The following is a 21422-nucleotide window of genomic DNA, read 5'->3' on the forward strand; positions in this document are numbered from 1 at the left end:
CGACCTCCAAGATAGCTTGCTGACATCTTAACGAATACACTACAGCTGTTTTGACCTTCAAACACTCACAATCGCTTTTATAATAGCAACCAACCGTGAGAACAATTGAGATCACTCAAAAATGAAGAACTCGAGCATTAAAAAATTCACTTGAGAAGTCAAAGAATGTTCTAGAAAAAAGTGGATAAACGGTCAAGTGAAGCTTTTGCGTAAAGAAAAGACCAACACGTTTATAATTATTGGTTCAAACTTGGTTCAATAGCAAAAAACAATGACAATTAATTAATTAAAGCCCAATATGGTTTCAAACATCTTGATTTTTTCACAGGGGAAAGTTGGGAAAGTAGACATGATTTCGATTTTGTGATGGCGCTTAACCAGAGTGACAGCAACAGTATCTAAGTTCTGATATTTCTTCTGCCTCAAAAAAATTTTCATTTCTCTTTGGAATGTTTTTTGAAGGCCATTGTTGTGGATTGTTATTGGTTGAAATCTAATATTAACTTGATGCAAATTTTATTTGAAGGTTTTCTCTGTTTCTTTCCTACAAGGACAAAAAAGTCATATCTTAATATAACAAAATAATTTAATTACAACTTCAGCTAAATACAGTTTTGGAAATGATCTGAATTTTTCAAGGCTCACAATGTGTGACCTTTTTAAATGAGAACTCACGCATCTCAAACAAAATTAGTTGACTTTAAATCTCACATTTAATCTAATGTCAGATCAGGCGGTTTTGTCATTATAAACCGATATTTTCACTTCAATTACCAAACCAACGGCTTGTATATAAACTAATGAAGACTTGGAACTCTATTTAGAAAAAAAAGATTTTCCCTGGAATAAATTTTGACCGCAAAAAACATTTAAATAAAAATAATGCACTGAAAAAACATCGGCAGAAAAAAAAGAGCAAAGGTTTAGACAACAGGGTTAATTGTTGCGACCGCACTTATTGGGTGGGCTGTATACTCAAATAGGTTTTTCTGCTCAGTCAATTTTGTTCCTAATTTCAGCGTAAATAAATGTGAGTGGCACCATTAAAAAGCTCGTCCAGCATAGAATTGCAGAATTTAAAAAATAGAAGAATTTTTTGAAATTTGTTTTTTTTCGAGCTGTCATCAGTGTTTAAAGTTTTGTGTGAACCCGTGCTATTTGGCATGCTTTTGTTCACCTTTAGCGTTACATTTTGTCCAAACTAAAATTTCTTTCTATCAAATTGTTAGTTCAAAATTCAATTATAAAAACCAAAATGGAACAATTTTGTGTTTGTAACAGACTGAAGGCAAAAAACGGGCTGGTTTTTTTCTCGTAGGGAAGTTTATTATCAACAAAATATAATTCTGTTGCAAAGCTGTTTTCTTAAAAATCCTTCTCATAATTTCTTGTGTTTAGGTAACTTAGAGACTATTCAATTTTCAAAAAAATATTTTTTGATCATTAACCAAACATTTTTGAACTTGTATGTCAGTCTCACTGCTGACAGAAACTCTATTCTTTCTACTGAAACCAAATTTAATATATGTAGCGGTTTTATTTTCTAACTATTGTATTTATGACTTCGATGAAACGTGTTTTCATAATTTTTTTTATTTTTGGATATTTTTTCATAATTGCGGTTCCTTTTAAAACTTGTTTAAATTATTCCATTTTAAAAGCTACCATTGACGTTGGAAAAACGTTCAATTGATTATAGATGTAGTTTTCAGAGAACAGAATATGGTTTTAACGGCTTCGACACTTTCTTCTTGCCCTTTTCTACTGAATTTTTGGTTTTTGCCTTTGTTAGTTGTTTTCATAGTCATGACATTTATTGTGATGATATATTGATGAGTGGCAGTTTTCATTGTTTTTCCATTGAATTTTAATTTAGCATACTTAATGGTTTCCGTTGAAAGCCATTAAAATTAATGGCTTTGATAATATGGTTTTTGTTAAAAAAAATTCTGTCTTTGCCTGGTTTCCATCTTCTTTATTTTGTCGTATAAGTTTTGCTAAATGCTGAGTTGTCTTATCAACTTCACATTGGGATTAAATGAATATATTTATGCTTTCAGCTTTTAGCTAAAAGTCTTAATTTTTGAAATATTAGTTGTTTTCAAAAATTTATAAATTTCAAAATTTTCAGTTTTTGTTGTTCTTTTTGTCCACTGGTATCTTATTGTTTCCATTTATAGGCGCCATCCACTTTCTTGCAAATCAACTATTAACTTATCTTTTGGTATTGTGTCATGACTGATGTTGTGTTTGCTGGACAATGTTCATTTTCATAATAAATTTGTGAACGGCCAAATTTGTGTTACTTTTTCTCTTCTTTTACCACATTCACTTTAATAACAGATCCCAATGATTTTCTAATGTGGCTAATGTAAACATAATAACTCTTTAAGTTTATACACATACTTTTTTATATAACCGAATTTATATTTAAGTTTATTTATATAACCGATTTAGTGATAGCTCAAGTAAAATAAAGCATAATACTCAGATAATAGCTAATGATTTTAGTGGGTTCAATATTTTGTATCTTCGTAAATTGTTTGTAAATTTTTTGAGTTTTCTGCAACTTTAGTTCGATTCAATGGCTGAGTCTATGAAAAGATATGTCCTATTGGTTTCTTAAGTACTTTTGAGTAACTTTTTAGTAAAACTTTTTTAAAGCTAATATTTTTGAAATCGTTTGGTTTTACAAAATGTTGATGGATTTGTTAAGTTCACCTCATTAGTTCTTCTTTTTGTCGACATGATACCCAATCTCATCAGTAACAACTCCAATCTGCTTTGCAGTTAAAAAAATAAATTTGTGCAGTTCAGTTTATATCTGACTGTATTTTGACTTAGTTACTAGTTGCTTTTAAATTCAGATATTGAGTTTTTGTCGTAAAATGTTTTTTCTTTTTAGTTATTTTGCTGTTTGTTGTTTTTTCTCGTAGACTTATTAATGGGAGTTCTCGTGAGCGCTCTCATGCGGCATGGGATCTTGCAATTCGTTTCGTAGTTTGGTTGTGTGATGATTTTTTTTTGTGAACTGAAACATCTATTTTTGAAAATCTCCTGTCAGAAATGTAGATGAACTCGGATCGGAACATTGTGTGCAAACGCACATTACCGAGCCATCTTGTTAGGTTTTATAACATGTGTTTATAAGAATTCTTTTGTTGTATAAGAAATTTTACTCAGCTAAAACCGCTCAATTTTTGAATAAGAACTTTATGCTGGCTATTTGGAAAATTTCCGCATATTCAGCGCTGTTCTTTCGTAATTTTGGGGCATTCATTTCGAAAAATTTGATGCAACGGCATTGTTGACACCTTGATCCAGGCATCTTGTTGCTTTGAATACTTACACAAGAGCTCCATCGCTTAAAGCATCGCCCATCGTCGAGCAACAAAACCTGAAAACAAAATAAAATGTAAGGAACAGCGACTGGAGAATTTATCGACAAATCGTGACTTGAGGGGGTGAATTTTTGTCGCGATATTTTCTATTTCTACTATTCAGTGAGCAAAAACGTAACGAACCAAAAGGTGCTACTGATTACGCGGCAATAAATAACACCCACCCCCCCCCCCCGCCCCGACTACCTGTTTGTTTCAAACAAAGCGGAACCCAGCCTGCGAAATGGACAGCGGCACACAGCCATTTTATGATGGCTGGTTTTTAATTATCTAAACGACAATACATTCATTCATTTGAATCGACTCTTAAAGTCTTAGCTCATTTCTTCCAGTACTTAAAGCACTAATTGAAACGGAAAACAGAGTTTTTCCAAAATTCGAATTTTCCCAACCAGTCATAATGCTGGAAGTTTTCCTACTTCAACATTTCAATGTAAAAATAAATCAAATAAAACTTTCAAGTGAACATAAAATTCCACTATATAAGTATTTAGAAGTATTAATCAAAACTGGGGTGATTTCCAGATCAGTACTAATTCACAGGCTGATTCAATTCATTTTTTTATTCGTTAGTCTGATTCGGCACTGATAGGAAATTGTGTATGCATATGTCTAGTAAGGATTTATGAATGCTCATTACGCGTTAAATTTCAAATTTTTAAAAACTTTTGCTGTTTACTTGACTGGTAGTCTTTATGAGTATCCTAAACCTCACGTCCCAACCGGATATGCATAAAATTCATTTCTTGTGAACGGGATAATTAGTTAATTTGTTAAAACATAATAGCATGCTCCCCTTTCTATGCGCTAAATAAAATTTTCAAGAGGTGGGACAACGGTACAACCAATCACAACTTACATGTGGCTAATTGGCTGTGTTGTAAATATATTATCAAAACTCTCCCGCAAAAAAAACGCGTCCACAAAAAAAATTAATGATGAAAATAAATTTTTGCTATCAGCTTTAATCTGTTTTTTCTACCTTTCTGATGATCTTCTATTGTTAAACACTTCTTTTAAAAAAACACGCCCTTTTTCTGCATTTATTCGCAGTCATAGTTGTACCAATGTTTTTTCTAACGTTGATTGTTAGATATTTAAGATGCCAGATCATTTGAGAAACCAGGTTCTGTCAACAGAAAAATAATTGATATGTGTATATTTGCTATTTATGTTTTCAATTTAAAAGTAGTAATAAGAGAGTTTTATAATTAATTATCAGCAAACTACGGTTTCGAGCATTTATAAAAAAATATACGACAGAAATTCTGCTTCTCTACATACAGAAGCAGCACCGAAGCAAGACTGAAGAGCATTCCAACTTAAAAATAGTTGGAAAACTGCCAAGAAAGTCAAGAAAGAAACCTTGAAAATAGTCTTCCTTCCGTTGACCATGGTGAAAATGTGACGTTTTGCTTTAGTTATCTTTTCCAAAAATATGAGGCATCTTTTTATAATACAGCAGATTTCTGATTGATTAGAGGCTCGTCAGAATTGCAAAAGATGAAAGAGCGTATTTACTGATTACGTTATAAGCAATGGTGAGCAATAAAACTGCACATACCAATTTTTGTAAGAAATGTGCTGAGAGCGTTGAAATTCTCTATCTTTCTGAAGTGCTGAAATGTTGTGAGAATTGTACTGATAATTTGAAGTGCTGAAATTATCTTTGAGATGTGCTGAAGAATTTGGTCAATTTTTGCAGGAAATGAGTTGATAAATGCCGATATTTTTATTCAGCTCATTCAGCTCCCAAAATTAATCTCTCAACGCCTTCAACAAATTCCTTGCAATGTTTCAACACATTCATTTCACTTCTTACACCCGTTCAAATCTCGACTTGGGTCCTGATTTGCATGTGGTTAAGAATTCTCATGAAAAAAAAACAGACCAACTCGAATAAATTTACTCGTGAAATGTTTACTTTTTGCGGCGTGATGATAATGCACCAATTAATGGCTGAAGTATATTTGTAATGGTCATACCATTAGCTAAATTGATAATCATGAATTAAAAATTTAAAAAATATAATGAACGTGTCTGATTACAACAATGGATTGTTCGTATCAATTTTAAGCTGCTGTCACGCATCTCCACCGTCTCTGTTGAACAACTGTCCAGTAATATGGACTAAGAAATGCCAATTGTTGAGCAAGTCAGTGAAGTGAAACATGTTTCATAGAACAAAAAGCAACTAACATTGGATGAAATGCTGTCAATCAAATGGCAGCGCCGTCTCAATCAAATGGCTCTCGAACAAAAAAAACGATCGGAGTTGCAACTCGCAACCTCTCGGATGTCAGTCTGTAACCGTAACCAGTAAGATATTCCAGCTTTCTTACTTCTTCGCACAAAAACGCTTTTATGCTAGCAAAAGACATTACTTCTGAATAAGAGCAATTTTGTTCACGCAAAAATTAAGTACTCACGCGTGAAAAAGTCACGTGAGAGCAAAAATGTTCTAGAACCAAAACGGAGAAACGGTCCGATAAAAATTTTGCTGCCAAAAAAGACAAACGTTTTTAATATTGGTCTTTAAACTTCGATCTTGTGCAATTAAACACAATTAATTCATAGTACTTATCTATTATCGAAATTTGTCACGAGAAATCACTGTAAAGTTTTAAGGAAATGATGAATTATAGTAGTTATGTTTTTTTCTGAATTTAAATTCAAAAATTCTTATGTTTCAAGAGTTGATTTCTCTCATTCAGTCAATAAAAACAGTTTAAGGAGCCATTAGCAGTCTAAATATTTTTTAAAAAAATTAGAGATATCATCCGATTACGATTGATAAGCTTCAGAAAAACATCCATTCAAATAGAGAGATTAGCAAAGTTTAGCTCACACTATTTCATCAGCTGTAGCATCGAAAGTTACCGCGAGGTCAACCTCTCTCAGAAGTCCGTAAAACTCAACTCCGTCCTTTTGTAATTGCACCTGAAATATCTGTAGTGATTGCTCAATGCACAAGCACTTCCTGACAAAAAATAGAGCAAATAATCGTAAAATTATAATCAGTTTCGTAAATTTGAAATGCGACCGAACGTTCAAAAAACCTGGCAACCTTACAAATATCAAAATATAAATACTTGTATGTATGTTATAATGATTACTTTGACCTTCAAAACATTTTCAAGCGTTTCAGATTTATGGTACAGACAATAAATTATGAGACGAAATTTCTGCATGAGCAAAATTTATTGAAGAAGAATTAAAAAAGTCGCAAGTGGGCATATTAGTTCACTCAAAAAAATTTGGCCATAAAATTCATTAAATTAGTACATAAGACCATTAAATTTGTATTTGTTACGCAATGCAAGGCAGCTACTGAATATTGCAAGTTGCACGGAACTGAAAGGGCTGTTTAGTAGAAAAATAGAAATTAAATTTTATTTAACAACGAATGGTCAATTAATAATTAATGATATCACCATTAACGCATAGGTAATGAAAAATTATGTTTGACACTGTTTTTGTTTAAGACTTTGTTTAGCATTATTCTTATTGGATCAAATAGTTTTCTCAAAACGTCACTTATAAATGATCCCGCAAAATCTCGAGAACACTGGCGAGCAGTTTTTTGTAAAAAATAGTGATGTAAAGTTTTCAAAGACTTTTTCAAAAGCTTGACTCAGATTTTTTAACAAATAATGAAAATATGAAATCAGCAATCGTACACGAACAAAACACTGTGCGTTTTCACTCCTAACCACAACCTTTTCCCTGAAGTTGGAAAAATGCATGAGGTGTCTACAACTGGCATGTAGTTATTTTCAAGGGCGAAACATAATTGTTCATAAATTGGAGTTATAAAATAATAATAATAAATTGTTTACGGGTTACGCATAATACAAAAGGGCATTTACATAATTTATTTATTTTCACATTATTTTCACATAATTTAATTATTTATTTGTCACATGCGCTCCGAAAGGACACCATTGGCCCCTATGGATCGTTTTTGCGAGGAAGATAAACAAAGGAGTTTGTTGGGATTAATGCAGGGAAAAGGACTTACTATGTGTTTCTTATAAAACTTTCTTAGAAAAGGACTTACTATGTGTTTCTTAAAAAAAGTTTCAAATAAAACCAAAACACAATTCTTGGAGTTAAACGGCAGCATACAGCTTACAAATATCGAATGGCTAAAATCAGCCAAAAATATAGTTTTTTTATGTCTAAAGAACCAATAATATAGTTTTTAAGGAAATTTGTAGCAAAAATTTTAGCCTGTTTTTCTGTCATTTTTCTTAGGCTTTTGGAAAAAGCAGGATCCAAAATTAGCAAGTAGTTGCATAGTTTTCTCAACCTTACTGTGATTGAGCAGTTACTTAGTTTAGGGTAACTAACTTTAAGTTGTTTTTTCGTTTTTCTCATCCCATAAATTTTAATCAGCTCTTTTTCATCGATTGCTTTTTGCAGTTGCGACTCAGTGTTAAGTCCGTGTCTACCTAAACGGTTCCGTAAGAATTCATCGTGAATCAAAACCTCTAGAATTAATTATACTGAAAAGAAAATACAAAGAAACGAATTCTACAAAGACTACTCAATTAGCTTTTTCATGTTTTTTAATGAAATTGTATGCCTATTATCCCATGGTTTGTGAGGAAAAACGTATGCGTGAAATACAACAAGATCACAGTTCAACATCCTATCTCATCGATGTTTTCTGAGAGAAAATAAGTTTTCACTAAACCAAACGTTTGACTCGATCACAACTTTAAAATTAAAGACAGACGAACGTAAAGGTTATAAAAGTGGAAGTTATAAAAGTTAAACGTCTTTGACGCAAAAAAACAACCAATCTTTACAAAAAAGAGCACCGATGGCAACGAAATAAAAAAGGTGAAATGACAGGACTATAATAAAACAAAAGCTGTTGAAACAAGTCGACTTTGGTTAATGCCGTTCTCCATTTGATTACACATAAGCAAGATAAAAAACTTTAACGAGCAATGTCTAACTGATGAATGACTACAATGTGTTTTGCACAAAAAAATCAACTACAAGAAACACTAAAAATTAACAGCATGGCTTACTCTAAAAGACTCAAACACTATAAAAATTTGACACAGATTTTGTGTTGAAAACTCCCAAAAAGACTAATAAGTCCAACTTAATTCCGATTGGAGTTTTCAAAATCTTTGCGTCTGGCAATTTAGCTCAAATCTGAACGCCTAGTGTTTGTTGTATTCAAATTGACCAGAAGGGTAGCTTAGAAACATTTGTTCAAACTGCAGAAAAATCCTCACGATATTTTCAAGTTCGTTGACATGTGATAAAAAATGATTTTGTTAATTTTTCTGTGCAACAAGTTCTTTCGCTGCTCAAGATCAATTTCGACACCAAAATATTTGCAATTAGACAGCATTCTATCCTCAGATCTATATTTTAATCAAATTATCAAATGATAAAAGGCCTTTTTCATTAGATACATAACGATTCCTTAAATATGTGGTATCAAAAAGCAAATATATCACAATAATTTTCGATATGTTCTCCAGATATCTTTTTTTGGTTGAGAGAGATTTTTTTTGAAAGAGATTTACGTCTTAAGATTAGTTCTAAAAATAATCTCTTCGTTCTGATGAAAAAATCTTTTTTTTTGTCAAATGGTAAAATTTTCTATTTACTTTTCTTCAAGATGCAATCTTCTTTTTTCGAACAAGCAAGTTCTTGCAATTTTGAAACGAAATTTGATAATGGCCACATACGTATATCTTGAACTTGACTCGCATTTACGCTACAAAAATTGGTAAACAACCTGAACTCTTGTCATAGCCACCAAAACTGCTAATTTATTTAAGAAAAACTCCCACCAAATTTCCTTGAATCAGTTAAACGAATTCTTTATCTTGCATGCATCATGAAAAACTGCACAAGAACATGTGAAAATTTTAACTTCTCACAATTTTATCAAAAAACAATGATCGTCACAAGATGAAAAAGTTGCAAAATATGAAAGTTTCAAAACGCAAAAGTTGCAAAAAAACGAAATTGAAAAGTTGCCGAGAAGTTGTATCTTACTGAGAACGTGAAGCTACTCTGAGTCCCATCAAGACCAATCAAGTAAGTGTGTGAAACGTCCACGTATTCTGTCTCCATTTCAGTAACACTGGAACCAGACATAAATGCAGTTTTAAGGGCAGCTGGTGTGTGTAAATACACCCTCGTTGACTGGTAGTCTGATGCGTCTGGTGGTGTTAATGAGAACTTGACTGGCAGCCGATTGGGGCAATAAACGCTGAAGCCATTCGCTACTCCAGCTAAAAACAAGAACAATTTTTGTGTGACCGGCTTATACGCCATTTCTAGGTACCCTATTTAAAAAGTTGACTTATCAAAAGACGGTGAACGACCGACATCGGGTATGAAAAGACAGTGGGTCAAACTATGAAACGAATTTGGATCGACTTTAGAAGTGTGCTCCACCATGTAATTAAATACTCCAACTCGACTTTAATAGTCTTTTCATAACGCGGACCCTTCCAAGGGTATAACCAATACCGAACTAACCCCCCAAACCCCGATCTTTTAGTGGTGTGACCTCGTAATTAAGTGGACATTCGTATATAAAATGTAGAAATGAGAGACAAACTGTATACTTGGAAACTAGAGTTCATTATATCGGCTACATTAACTAGGTGTGCCAATCGAGCTGCATAGGTTTAAACATAGGCGGTCATAACACCAGCGTTCTTGAAAATTTTTCAATCCCTTTTTTTAAAAAATACTATAATCTTTTTTATAGTTTTTTTCTCTCTTAAATTTGTTTTTGATCAAACAACACAAATTTTTGATCATACAACCGCCGTCATATATGCTAGCGAAAAATATTAGCGTATGAATTTAATAGATTATGAATTGGAGTAGCTTAAGAGAGAAAAATAATCTTTGTCAATGATTACTGAATACTATATACAAAAATAATAATTTCAATGAAATGAATACTGTGTTTTTTCTATTTGAAGTATTGAACATTGAAAGTTTATGTAATAATGGTTGCCAAAATTTACTGTTGAGAATTATAACTAAAAATAACGATGAAAAGTACTGTAACAATTTGTAACACAAATTAACCTGTGATCGAGATTTCCCGGTTGTCAAAGGTAATTTCTTTTCCTGGGCTTCTGATGTTGCCCAAGTTAGGTGCCACGACCCAGTACTTTATACTGTATTGAGTGTTGCCATCAGCCGGAGCAAACTGTTTATTCCTGCCAGAGTAATTGGCATCGCAGGGACTGTCTTCACTGCAACTATTGATAACAGGACTCGTTCTAAGCAGAAGTCAAATTGCTGGATCTATTCTGTTCTGTTTCCCCCCCCCCACCCCCCAGGGTTTTTTAGGACCCCCAGTGACAAACTATATGTTGTTATACAGCACGTCACTATATAAGATAATAGCATGTGCATCTGGGGGGCGTAAAAAAATGAGCCCACTAAGCGGGGGGGGGGGGGGGGGGAAACAGAATAGATCCAATTTTTTCATCTATTCTGTCTTAAAGAAAATAGCATGTGCGCCTGGGGGTCACAAAAGATTTATACTCACTAAGCTGGGGGGGGGGCAGAATAAAATTCAAATTGATTGTACAATCCATACAAAAAATTCGTGTTTTCAGTGTTTTGGGCGGTTTTTGAGAGGCATAATAATATGAAGGAATCAAGGAAAATACGTACACAGATATGGAAGTTCACCCAAATGACCTCTGATCAGGCCAATTTTAGAATATTTCCCAGACGTTCCTTCTTCTCTGGCCCAGAGTATTTCCAGGTTTTTATGCAGATGTTGGATCTTTTCCGTTTATGCCCCCCCCCCGTACTTTATGTGCCCCCCAGTTACAGAGCACGTGCTATTACTTAGTAAATCACTGTGTAAAATTATGGCACGTGCGTCTGGGTGGTGCAAATAATATGCAGCCACTAAGCTGGGGGAGGGGGGGGGTTGGGGCACAAACGGAAAAGATCCTAAATATCATTATGCAAAATTGTGGCACGCGCGTCTGGGGGATGCAAATAATATGCGCCCACTAAGCTGGGGCACAACCGGAAAAGATCCCAGATATTTTTGCGTCCAAAGCTCCCTATTATCAGGCTGCTCAGAGTTTTAAACCCTCGTGATTTTTAAACATTTTTACTTAGATTTTGTGCTCTCTAAGTTATTGCCGCTTTGAAAGGGGGATTCCCAGTCTGATTAGACCAACACGAACCAAAAATTGTGCTCAAAATGAACCACTCAAAATGAACCGTCCTTTTGAGGTCAAATACAATTAGAGGTCAAATCGGTCAGCGACCTCAACCCCAGAAAAAGGAAAATAATTTCCTCAAGTGTAATGAACAAACCCCGTCCCCCTCCCCCACCATCACCCCCTATAAAAAATTATCCGGTACCTAGACACTGTGGATCTATTCTGTTTCACCCCCCCCCCCCATTTACTTTATGCCAACGCACTTTAGTCTGATAGGAGGCGATTCCGAGTTCACTTTTGTCTGAAAAGAGTCAGATTTGAGCGCACATTAGTCTGCTCAGCAAAAAATTCAGCGAGCACAATAATCTGGTCACAGCGAGGCTTTCGAGCTGTGACCAGATTATTGTTAAAGTAGTTAAAATTCTATTTTATATAGCGAATGCTTGAAAACTTTAGTTAATCATATATATTTCACTATTATATGTACACTATTGACTCCGGCAATAAAATATAACTTTGTCGTAACAATTGAAGTTAATCGTCAGTGTTTTCCAGAGTCATTTAGTCACAGAGAGTTAGGTAGGCCTATTTTGCGCGCAAAAATAAATAGCCCTATATCTATAAACACTGTACGGATCATCACCTTCTAAACTAAACGTACGTAAATTTGATCCTTAAATTCCTCAAAGAATTAGCCAGAGGATTCCCAGAATCGTAGAAGGGCCAGACTATTGTAAACTGATTGGTCACAGTCGCTATGACCGTGACATCAACATCGGCTGGGTTAACTTGGAAGCTGTCTTGAGGGTACTCCGTCTCACTGTCATCTGCAGCAGAAGTGAGCTTCAACCAGCAGTCGTAATTACCACCAGGAATTGCGTCCAAAATTGAGTACTCGTAGAGAGTTTTGTTTCTGTCTGGATGGGTATACTCCTCCTCCAAGCCGGTTTCTCTTTCTTAAAGACAAAATTACCCTGTCAAACTCTGGTCAACATTTTTACTTACGGAGTCGAAAGCTTCTTAATTTCGCTCCCTAAAAAAATTATCCGAATTAATAAACTCCTCCCTAAATTTCCTTTAGCTACAGCAATATTTCTTTCAAATTTTAGCAGCAACTCTCATATTCCGGTTCTCGTAGAGTTTTTCTACGAGTTTATGTCAAAATTGCAATGAAAAATGTTGTAGAACAATTTTAAATGCGATGAAAAAAAGATCTGTTCTCTTTCGGAACAGCAGATGACTGGGCAAATTTGTTTATGCCCACAAGCGCATGTGCTAACATTTACGTTGTGCGGAATGTTAGCCGATGTGAAAAATAGGCGAAAAAGTCAAAAAAAGAACATTGGAAGATTTATGTAAAGGCTGCTCTCCTATCAAAGACAAGGAAAACTTTACAATCGCCCAGTTCGTTTTAGCGGTTTCAAATCTCTCCGGATATCACTTTTTCGAGTTACCTTTTGTGAAGTGTACTGTAGATTTAATTGTTCATCTTTGATATTCGACAAACTCGTTTCTGTGTTTCATTTTAGTGAATAATTTTGTGTCTCAATCGGCCTCAATAACCACCAAAATCAAAACTAAGCTAGGCTTCGTCAGCGACAGTGAGAGAAATTAACATTATGCTTTGAGAAATTTTCTCTTACTTAGGATCTTTATTCCTCAGAAGGAAAGATTGAGAATATCAAAGTTAATTCCCTTTTCAACATGTCAAAGTTAGGTAATCTCTACAATCACCAAGATGATCTACAGAAACAAAACATGATAACGAGTAATTTATCGCTCAAGAAAATGTGCTTCAAAACACACTGTATTTCAGGTTTAAAAAAACTTGAATGGCAGAATTCAACTGAATTTTTCAAGTTCCTTTTACGCTGCTAGTCACGTGGGTTTACGTGTCAAAAATGCATCTCCAATTGTTTGTAGATAAAGATGCAGACAGAATAAGAACAGTTTTCCATAACATCACGTTTTCAGTGTAAATTTATTGTCATGGGAGGTTTGTTAACCATGTAGAATTTTTGTCAAATATACTGTAGCAAAAAAATTTTGATTCGCAATAGCAAAGAACCTAAAGCAAAACTGTTAAGTCTTTGCATTATTTTACTGAGGTTGAAACAGTACGAGTTTGAGTTTCACGTCATTTTTGATAATCAAGTACTAATAATAGTTACTGAATATAAATAATGACAAAACTGATCAAATCAATATGGACGCGATAGATGGTAGCATTAAATTTCCCGTATTATGATTTTTTGAATTCACTGCTTGAATTGACCTTCAATTTTTTTGTTTAGCGTGAAGCGCAATCATAACATTGATCGCCCTGTTTCCAATTGCGAAAACATCTTTTTCGGGTAGCTCAGGGGCGAGCTTTACTACTGGTCTCTTGTAAACGGCTGATCGAATCACACCGTCGGTCCCATCGGCCTTCTCCGTTACTCGACCTAGATTTTAACACTCTCGCTTATCCTTGTCTTAGATCAACCAATAGAAATCGCTTCCTTTTATGGTTTTGTTCACCATAGATTGCCATTTTTCATGTTACTTAACGTCGACAGATACCCTTTACCAAATGTGTCACAAAAAATGCATAGGCTTGAGTTTGTCAAAAAAGAGTTTTTGATGATTGAAAAATTCAAATTCCTCTGCGCATTGTAGATAGGGTGAACAAACGTTCTCGTTCGCCAGCAAAAAAATGATTGGGGTTCAATGCTTCTAATTCATTAACGTCTTAACTGACTGGAGTCAACAGTCGTGCCTTCAATTTCTGCTCAAAGAAACACATCGTAGTTGAAAGAACGTCCTCGGTGACTGATCTGCTCCCCAACACTGTGTACATTGTTTTCTTGAAACTTTTTACCAACCATTCCCATACTCCACCAAAGTGAGGTGCTGTGCGTGGTTTGAACTTCCATCTGACACCTCGCTTCATTAGATTTTCTGCGGTCCCTTCTTTGTTCCATGCCGCAACATACTCTGTAAACTCTTGTTCAGCTGCAACAAAGTTGGTCCCGTTGTCGCTTATGCTTGTACTCGATATGCATCTTCGAGCAATTAGTCGCACAATTGTTTTGAGACAATTAATCTGTGTCCAACTTGGGTTCCACTTCTATATACACCGCTCTCATATTTAACATGTGAACAGAGAACACTGTCGCTTATCGTTCCTTTGCCCAATCCTCACAACTGAAATGGCCAAAGCAGTCCACTCCCACTTTTTTAAAGGCTGTTGAAGCACGTAACCGCTCTTCAGGTAGATCGCCCATTTCTGGTGTTATCGTTTATGCTGTGCAATACATCTGTTTTTGATTGAATTTAAGGCGTTTCGTATGCCTAGGATCCACAAATTTTGCTGAACAATGTGTTTACAGCTCAGAACCTGGCTTTGATTGTTCTTTTGTTCATTTTGCAAGAAAAATTTGACCTGTTGAAGTTTCCAGTATAGCACTATGGGATGCTTTGCATCGAATTCCAGTTGACTTTTTGTCTCTTGCTCGAAAAAGTTGCTCTTGATCACGGAAGGGCAAGAACTATAGGATTTTCGAATTTCTTTTTCAACTTTTAGAGATTTTTATCTCTTCACCAAACTGTTTTTGCTGTAGTAACCTAAAAATGATTGCTTTTGCTTTTTCTCTATCTTCAACGCTGACTACTAGTGTTGCGGGTTTGTATCTGCTCAATGCTCTCTTCGCGTTTGCCACTGTGTTTACTAGTCTGTTAATGTTACCGAATCGTTTCCATTTAATAAGAGCGTTCGTTTCTTCGGCTTTTATTATGAAGACAGATGAATAAAAATTCTTTTTATCTGAGGCAAAGATTACGTTCACTTTTCCTGGCCATTCGCTTTTTAGTCACCTCAAACAGTCCCACATAAGCAGCCAATAGAGAAATCTTAGCTCCAAACACAAGGCGCTTATATTCGTATATTTCAACAGGTTCGTTATTTCTTGGACACCATAGAATTCTCAAGCAGCTTCAATCCTGTTTGGGAACTTAAATTTGTGAAAAGATCGTTTCGATGTCAGCTGTCAGGGCTATTGGTCCTTTGAAAAATCTGAAACTGTTCTAATCAACCCGTGTATTAGATCAGGTTCTGCTAATAGCTCGTCATTTAAGCATACTTCTTTGTCTTTGGCGCAGATTGCAAACTCGTCCTACTTTGCAAGGCTTGTTCGGGTTTAACACTGGATGGTGTGGCAAACACCATTCTTTCCCGAAGGTACCCCTAATTTCGCTCTGGTCCAATATCTTTACGAAATTCAATTTTACATCTGTATCTATTGACTGTTGTTGCCAAATTTCCAGGTTTGCGTGCTTTTGGAATCTTTGCTGCACTGAATAAAAGCGACCCAATGCCGAGTTGTAGTTGTTTGAAAGGTTTGACTCTTGATCACGCTACAGCATTTCCCCTTCCAGCCGCTCTCCTTTAAATTTTGTCGAACTCTCTAGCAGCTTCTCTGCCTGCAGTTCCATTTTTGATTAACTAGAAGCACAGGTTTCTATGTCCCACCAAGTTTGAATTTTCTCAGCCACATTCACATCTTCTATGAAGGCAAAATGACAAGCATTTTGTCTTCTTTGGCCTATCATGTGTTGACTGAATATTCATCCGAGCTCTGTTATAACGGCGAAAGGTTCACTTCGTGTTCTTATGTTGTAATCCGATGGAAATTGCAACTCATTAACATCTTGAACAAGATGATGCCAACTTCCATCAAGATGAAGCTTCTTCTGGATAGAACACTCAAGTGATTGAAGCTTTACTTCAGCTTGTTGCAGCCGTATGTTGTGTTTCTCAAAAAGATTGAAGGATGTGCAATTTATTTGACTGTATCCACGCTTTTTTGAGAGAGGAACTCTTTTCTGTCCCAGATCCTTTTTTCCATGAGTTCCAGCTATGTTGAGCGTAAAGTCGTTGCCTTGGGTTTGTAAATCTTTGCACTCTTTCATCGATGCATTAAATCGTTGAACCACTATCGAGGAAAGCATATGTGTTCACCCTGTTGCCACTGCTGTGTAATGAGACAGGAACTATGCAAAGAAAACTCGAAATTTTGCTATTCTGTTTGATTTTTGCTGCGCTTATTTTTGCCGCTTGATTGCTCTCGTCCATTTGGTTTTGTGAGTGTAGAATCGGCTGTGTTCCTTGATGCATCCATTGATATCTCACGCATTAATTTTACAATCTTTGGTCGCATAATCTTTGCCTAGACACCCGTAACACAAGCCTTCATTCGTCACTGCTGCGCACTGATCATTCTTGCTCATATTCCTGAATTATGGACGGTTCCAAGTCTTTTGGTGCCATCAGCTAGCGGACAGTGATCACTTTGCAATTACTCCGTTTCTTTCACGTTCGAGTTACCACTGAGGTCCGTTATTTTCGAGAACTAAATGTCTCTATTTGTGACCCTTCAGCCTTCTTCCTTTTGCTGTCCCTTGAAAGCTGAAAACCATTCGTGCACAACAATTTGCATTCTAGACACCCTTTTTAATACATTATCAGATCAGGCCAGTCTTCATCTTTATCATCAGCATAGAACCTTCACTTCTCTCGAAAAAATTGAGGTAGTTTATCTACTGCCATATGCAGTGTCGAGCTTGACTGCATATCATCGACCTGTTGGTACTCTTTGAGCACGTTCACGAAATTTGGAACATAGACAAAGAAGCTGATAAAACATGTTGAATCGTGAAGTTGCACCTAGCTAGCCTTGCAGAGTATCTTCAGCTGTGCATCAGTGATCATATGAGGTCTTCCAAATTTCCTATCAAAAAAGCTCAATGCGGCAGCATAGAATTGTCCAAAATAGCCCCATCAATCGATTACTGACATCGGCTTGCCTGCCAGTAGCGTCTTCAGATGGCTCATATTCTCTGAGTCTAGTGTTAGTTGTTTATCCGCGGTAGCAACTAACATATTAGACCACTCCTGCCATTCCAGAGGGTTTCCGTTGAAGTTGTTCAACTTCAGCTTTGATAGGATATCGCTACCTGAATAACCACTGTTGTGTTGTAGACCAGCTCTAGGAAAATTATCTCGGCCTTCAACGCTTGATGAACGGTCGCTTGAAATGCGATATCCTGAGAAATGTCTATGCCTGTTCACTTCACGGGTTGCTTCGAAGCCGGTTGCCGATCGATTTAGTGTTGGAAAGTCGCCGATTCTACTGGCCCAGTCTGAAACATACATCGTCTTTGGGTCCAATTAAAGGTTGATTGGTCTCGAGTACTGGTTAGTTGGGAACAAACGTCATAATTTTCAAATGCTGTTCTCTTCACTTTGCGCGTTATCTCACGCTTTCCTCCAGTAGTTGATGCACAGTTTCATGCTCCTTCATCGGCACTTCCAGCTCTAATTTTCTCCGTTGAAAACGTTCCTTATCTAGTCGCAATTTGGTTTTGAATTCGTTATCGAGTTTATTCAACCGTTTTTCACGCCTTTGCTTTGCTTAAATTATTTCCGAATGTTCTCCGTATCTTGGCCGCTTACTGTTGCTCCGTTTTGTGCTGTTTGGCAACTGGATATCAATTTGGTATTTGCTGTTACTCTCACTATCGTTCACTGCTTTAGTCAGAATGTTTTCCTTGTTGATTGCTTCCTTTTGTTTAAATCTTCTCTTTCTAGAAGTTTCCTAGACAAAATCTATTGCCGTTTCACTTCACGGGTTACTTCGAAACAGGTTCTTGACCAATTTGGTGTTAGAAAGTCGCCAATTCTACTGGCCTAGTATGCAACATCTATCGGCCCAGTCTGAAACTGTAGATAAGGATGTCGACTGATTAAAAACAAATTTCCAAAACGTAACTTTTTCAGTGTAGGCTTGATTTTATGGGAGTTTTGTTAACCATGTAGAAATTTTGTCGAATTTTTTTGCAATTACAGTTTGATTTGCAAACAAATCGCAATGTATCTGCTGCAATTTTTTCTTATTAAGTTATTAAATATAAATGATGACAGAAGTGAACAAGTCAACATGGCCACGATAGAATGTATAATTAAATTTCCCTTTTCATGCTATTCTAACTTCAATGGTTTATTTGACCTTCAACCGATTTGTTAAGCATGAAATTTACGCATTTGGCCATTTTTCCGAATATATATATATATATATATATATATATATACAAGTGTGTGTGTGTGTGTGTGTGTGTGTGTCTGTGTGTGTGTGTGTGTGTCGGAATCTAGTGACAAAAATGTAGATTGAACAACTAACCTTACGGAACATAAATTTCTTATTAGCATTTAAGCGAGATTTGAATTTTTCAAGGTTTTCAAATTTTTTTCCAAATCTCAATTTAAAAAATCAGTGGTTAATCTTAACTCCATATAGTTAGCTCTCAAAAAATGCTTTTTAAGCCCTTCATTCAATTAATTGAACAAACATCGATCAGAGCGCTAAGACTACTATTTTAATGTTCGTTCCTGAATAAGAGTTTTAAAATAATTGTTTTTGTTTTTATCAAATGACAATAAAATGATGTTTTTAGGTTACCAGGTGCTATTAGCTCTTTTATTTTATTAGATGTTCAAACTTAGTGAAAGTTGATTTTTAAAAAAAACCACTCTTAAGTTATTTTTTTCTTAAGGCACAAGGATACCTAACTGATATGAAGCTACTTTCCATCATAACTTATCATCTTTTAGCCTTTTCAGCTTTATAAATTCTAAAACAAATTTTCAAACTTGTACCTCTAAGTCTTATCTTAACAGCCGATACTCCAATAACGTCTACAGACACAGCCACTTCGCCGGGGTTCTCTGGATTTGGGGTGAAGGTCGCTGAGTTGATTGTGAGCTGACTCTTCAAAACGAGTGTTGGTGTTAAGGACGAAACTCCGGGACTGCTTCTAGTCACACCATCAGAAGCAACTGTTTCCATCAGCACTTTGTATTCTAAATCGAATATAATTATCAACGGTTTTTCAAAAACGTTTTCATAAAATAAAGCTTAAATTTCCTACAAATTCTATTAAAAAAATTGTACGCTGTCACCAAAGTTTTCCAAAAAATGTCCCAAAATATGGAGCCGACCCTAATGCTAACCTTGACCAGGAATCATTCCGCCTATTATAAAGAACCCAGCTTCATTGGCAGTAAATGTAGTCACAAGGCACCTCCCCTCCGGTGGACAGCTACTTGGCCCAGCGTCAGTCCAAATCTCCAAACTCATCGCGAAAGGGTCAAACATCGTCAAAGATGGCCCCCAGGTGACGTTTACTGTCGTTAGAAGATAGGTATATTCAACTCGGAATTCGGTCGGCCCCGAAGTTGCTGGCATCGTTGAAGTTGAACTGACAAAATTGATAACCCGAGCCGAACTCGTATCTTGCGTAGTCGGTGCAGCCATTGCAGCAGCATCTAGCAATGCTTGGTTAGCTGAATTCCGCGCAGATATTACGGCAGCTTCCATTTTTAGTTTGCTTTCGTTCATATCGTCGATGGCGATCGGCAGAGACGAGGAAAAATTGTTAAGACGCTCAGTTTCTGTGTTCAAGTTCAAACCAGCCGCGCTAAGAATGCCCTCAATTTCTGTCGTGGCCTTTTCTGCATTGACTAAAGCATCCTTAATTGACTCTAACTTTTGCTTAGCAACTTCAACTTCAGTTTCCGCGTTCGCTACGTTGGTCTGCGCTTCATCAGCAAACTTTTCAGCGTTTTCCAAAGCATCTTTCCCACTTTGAACGTATATTTCAACAGCAGCATCATTGTCAGAAGCTTCCAGCGCAAGTTGCGCAATTATAACTTGCGTTTTAGCTTCTTCGACAGCGCTAGAAGCTAAAGCACGTTGCTCTTCGGCAAGTGAGAGTTTATTTTCAGCGTCGGCTAAAACCGATTCGGCGGAACTCAATTCACCGGCTGCTTTTTGGTTCGCATTTTGAGCCTCATAAAAATGGGAAGTGGCTGTCGTAATTTGATCTCGAATTCCAGTGTTTACGTCTTTAGCTTTGCTTTCCAGATCCCACAACATTCGTTCCTTATTAGCCAACGATGCAATTAAGTCAGGCAACAAATTTTCAGCTTCCCCAGCTGCAAAATTTGCTTTGTTGGCTTCTTCTTGCGCAGTGGCGTAGGAAGTTGCTTCAATTACAGCTTGTACTGAATCGTTTGTGTTATTTAAAAACCCCGAAAGAGCTCTGACCAACGCATCGCAATTTGATTCCTCAATTGCAAACAATTCTAGTTCGGTGGCCAAGACGTCAACGATAAGAGTGCTGTTTGCCTCTGTAGCGTTTTCTCGCGCGTAATGATTTGCAACCTCTGAAACTGAAATGTATGTTTCTGCTTTTTGAGCTTCGGTGACGCATTCCGCGCTGAAATCTGCTGCGTTATCTGCGTACGATTCAGCCAGGTTCGCGGCATCTTCGGATTTTTTAGTGAGTTCTTGCGTAAGTTCAGCAGCTTCTCTCGCTTTTTCTAGCGCTTCCGAGGAATCGATTTCTGGGAGAGGGCTACCAATTATATCAGCTGTGAGGGGAGATTGAAGTTTCAGCTTCACAGAATTGAAGATAGGTCTAAAAATTGGTTCTAATGTGTTTATTTTCATTTAGTTTTTACAAAACATATTCTATTTTTTTATTTACAAGGACTAGATTCTTCAATTCTCTAATGTGCGCTCACCCTTATTGTTCCGATCACTCCATACTAGCAAACTTTCGAAGCAAAAGAACTGTTAGCTCTAAGATCAATTCGAGAAATTTGGTTGATTTTTCAATAACAACTGTCAACAATAAATGTAGATTATGTAAACACTGCAAAGAAAATCTGTCGAAATTTAAAACCAAATAATGGTATTTGCGCTTTAGATTTGGTTTGTTTCTCAAAAACTGA

The 21422-nt window shown here is 36.1% G+C and overlaps 1 protein-coding gene across 1 annotated transcript in view; it reads right to left on the reverse strand.

Annotated features, from left to right (window-relative positions):
- Nucleotides 1-21422, reverse strand: part of LOC142352933 (uncharacterized) — a 48568-nt gene that overhangs the window by 7909 nt on the left and 19237 nt on the right. The window contains exons 5-11 of the mRNA XM_075405090.1: nucleotides 19638-21106; nucleotides 19284-19487; nucleotides 12252-12546; nucleotides 10485-10681; nucleotides 9432-9670; nucleotides 6250-6341; nucleotides 3350-3397 (exon numbers count right to left, since the gene is read on the reverse strand). Coding sequence (XP_075261205.1) covers nucleotides 3350-3397; nucleotides 6250-6341; nucleotides 9432-9670; nucleotides 10485-10681; nucleotides 12252-12546; nucleotides 19284-19487; nucleotides 19638-21106 — 2544 coding nt within the window. The remainder of the gene's footprint in view (nucleotides 1-3349; nucleotides 3398-6249; nucleotides 6342-9431; nucleotides 9671-10484; nucleotides 10682-12251; nucleotides 12547-19283; nucleotides 19488-19637; nucleotides 21107-21422) is intronic.

The sequence above is a fragment of the Convolutriloba macropyga genome, chromosome 14 (genome assembly GCF_964194025.1).
Source record: "Convolutriloba macropyga chromosome 14, txConMacr16.3, whole genome shotgun sequence".
Lineage (NCBI taxonomy): Eukaryota > Metazoa > Xenacoelomorpha > Acoela > Convolutidae > Convolutriloba > Convolutriloba macropyga.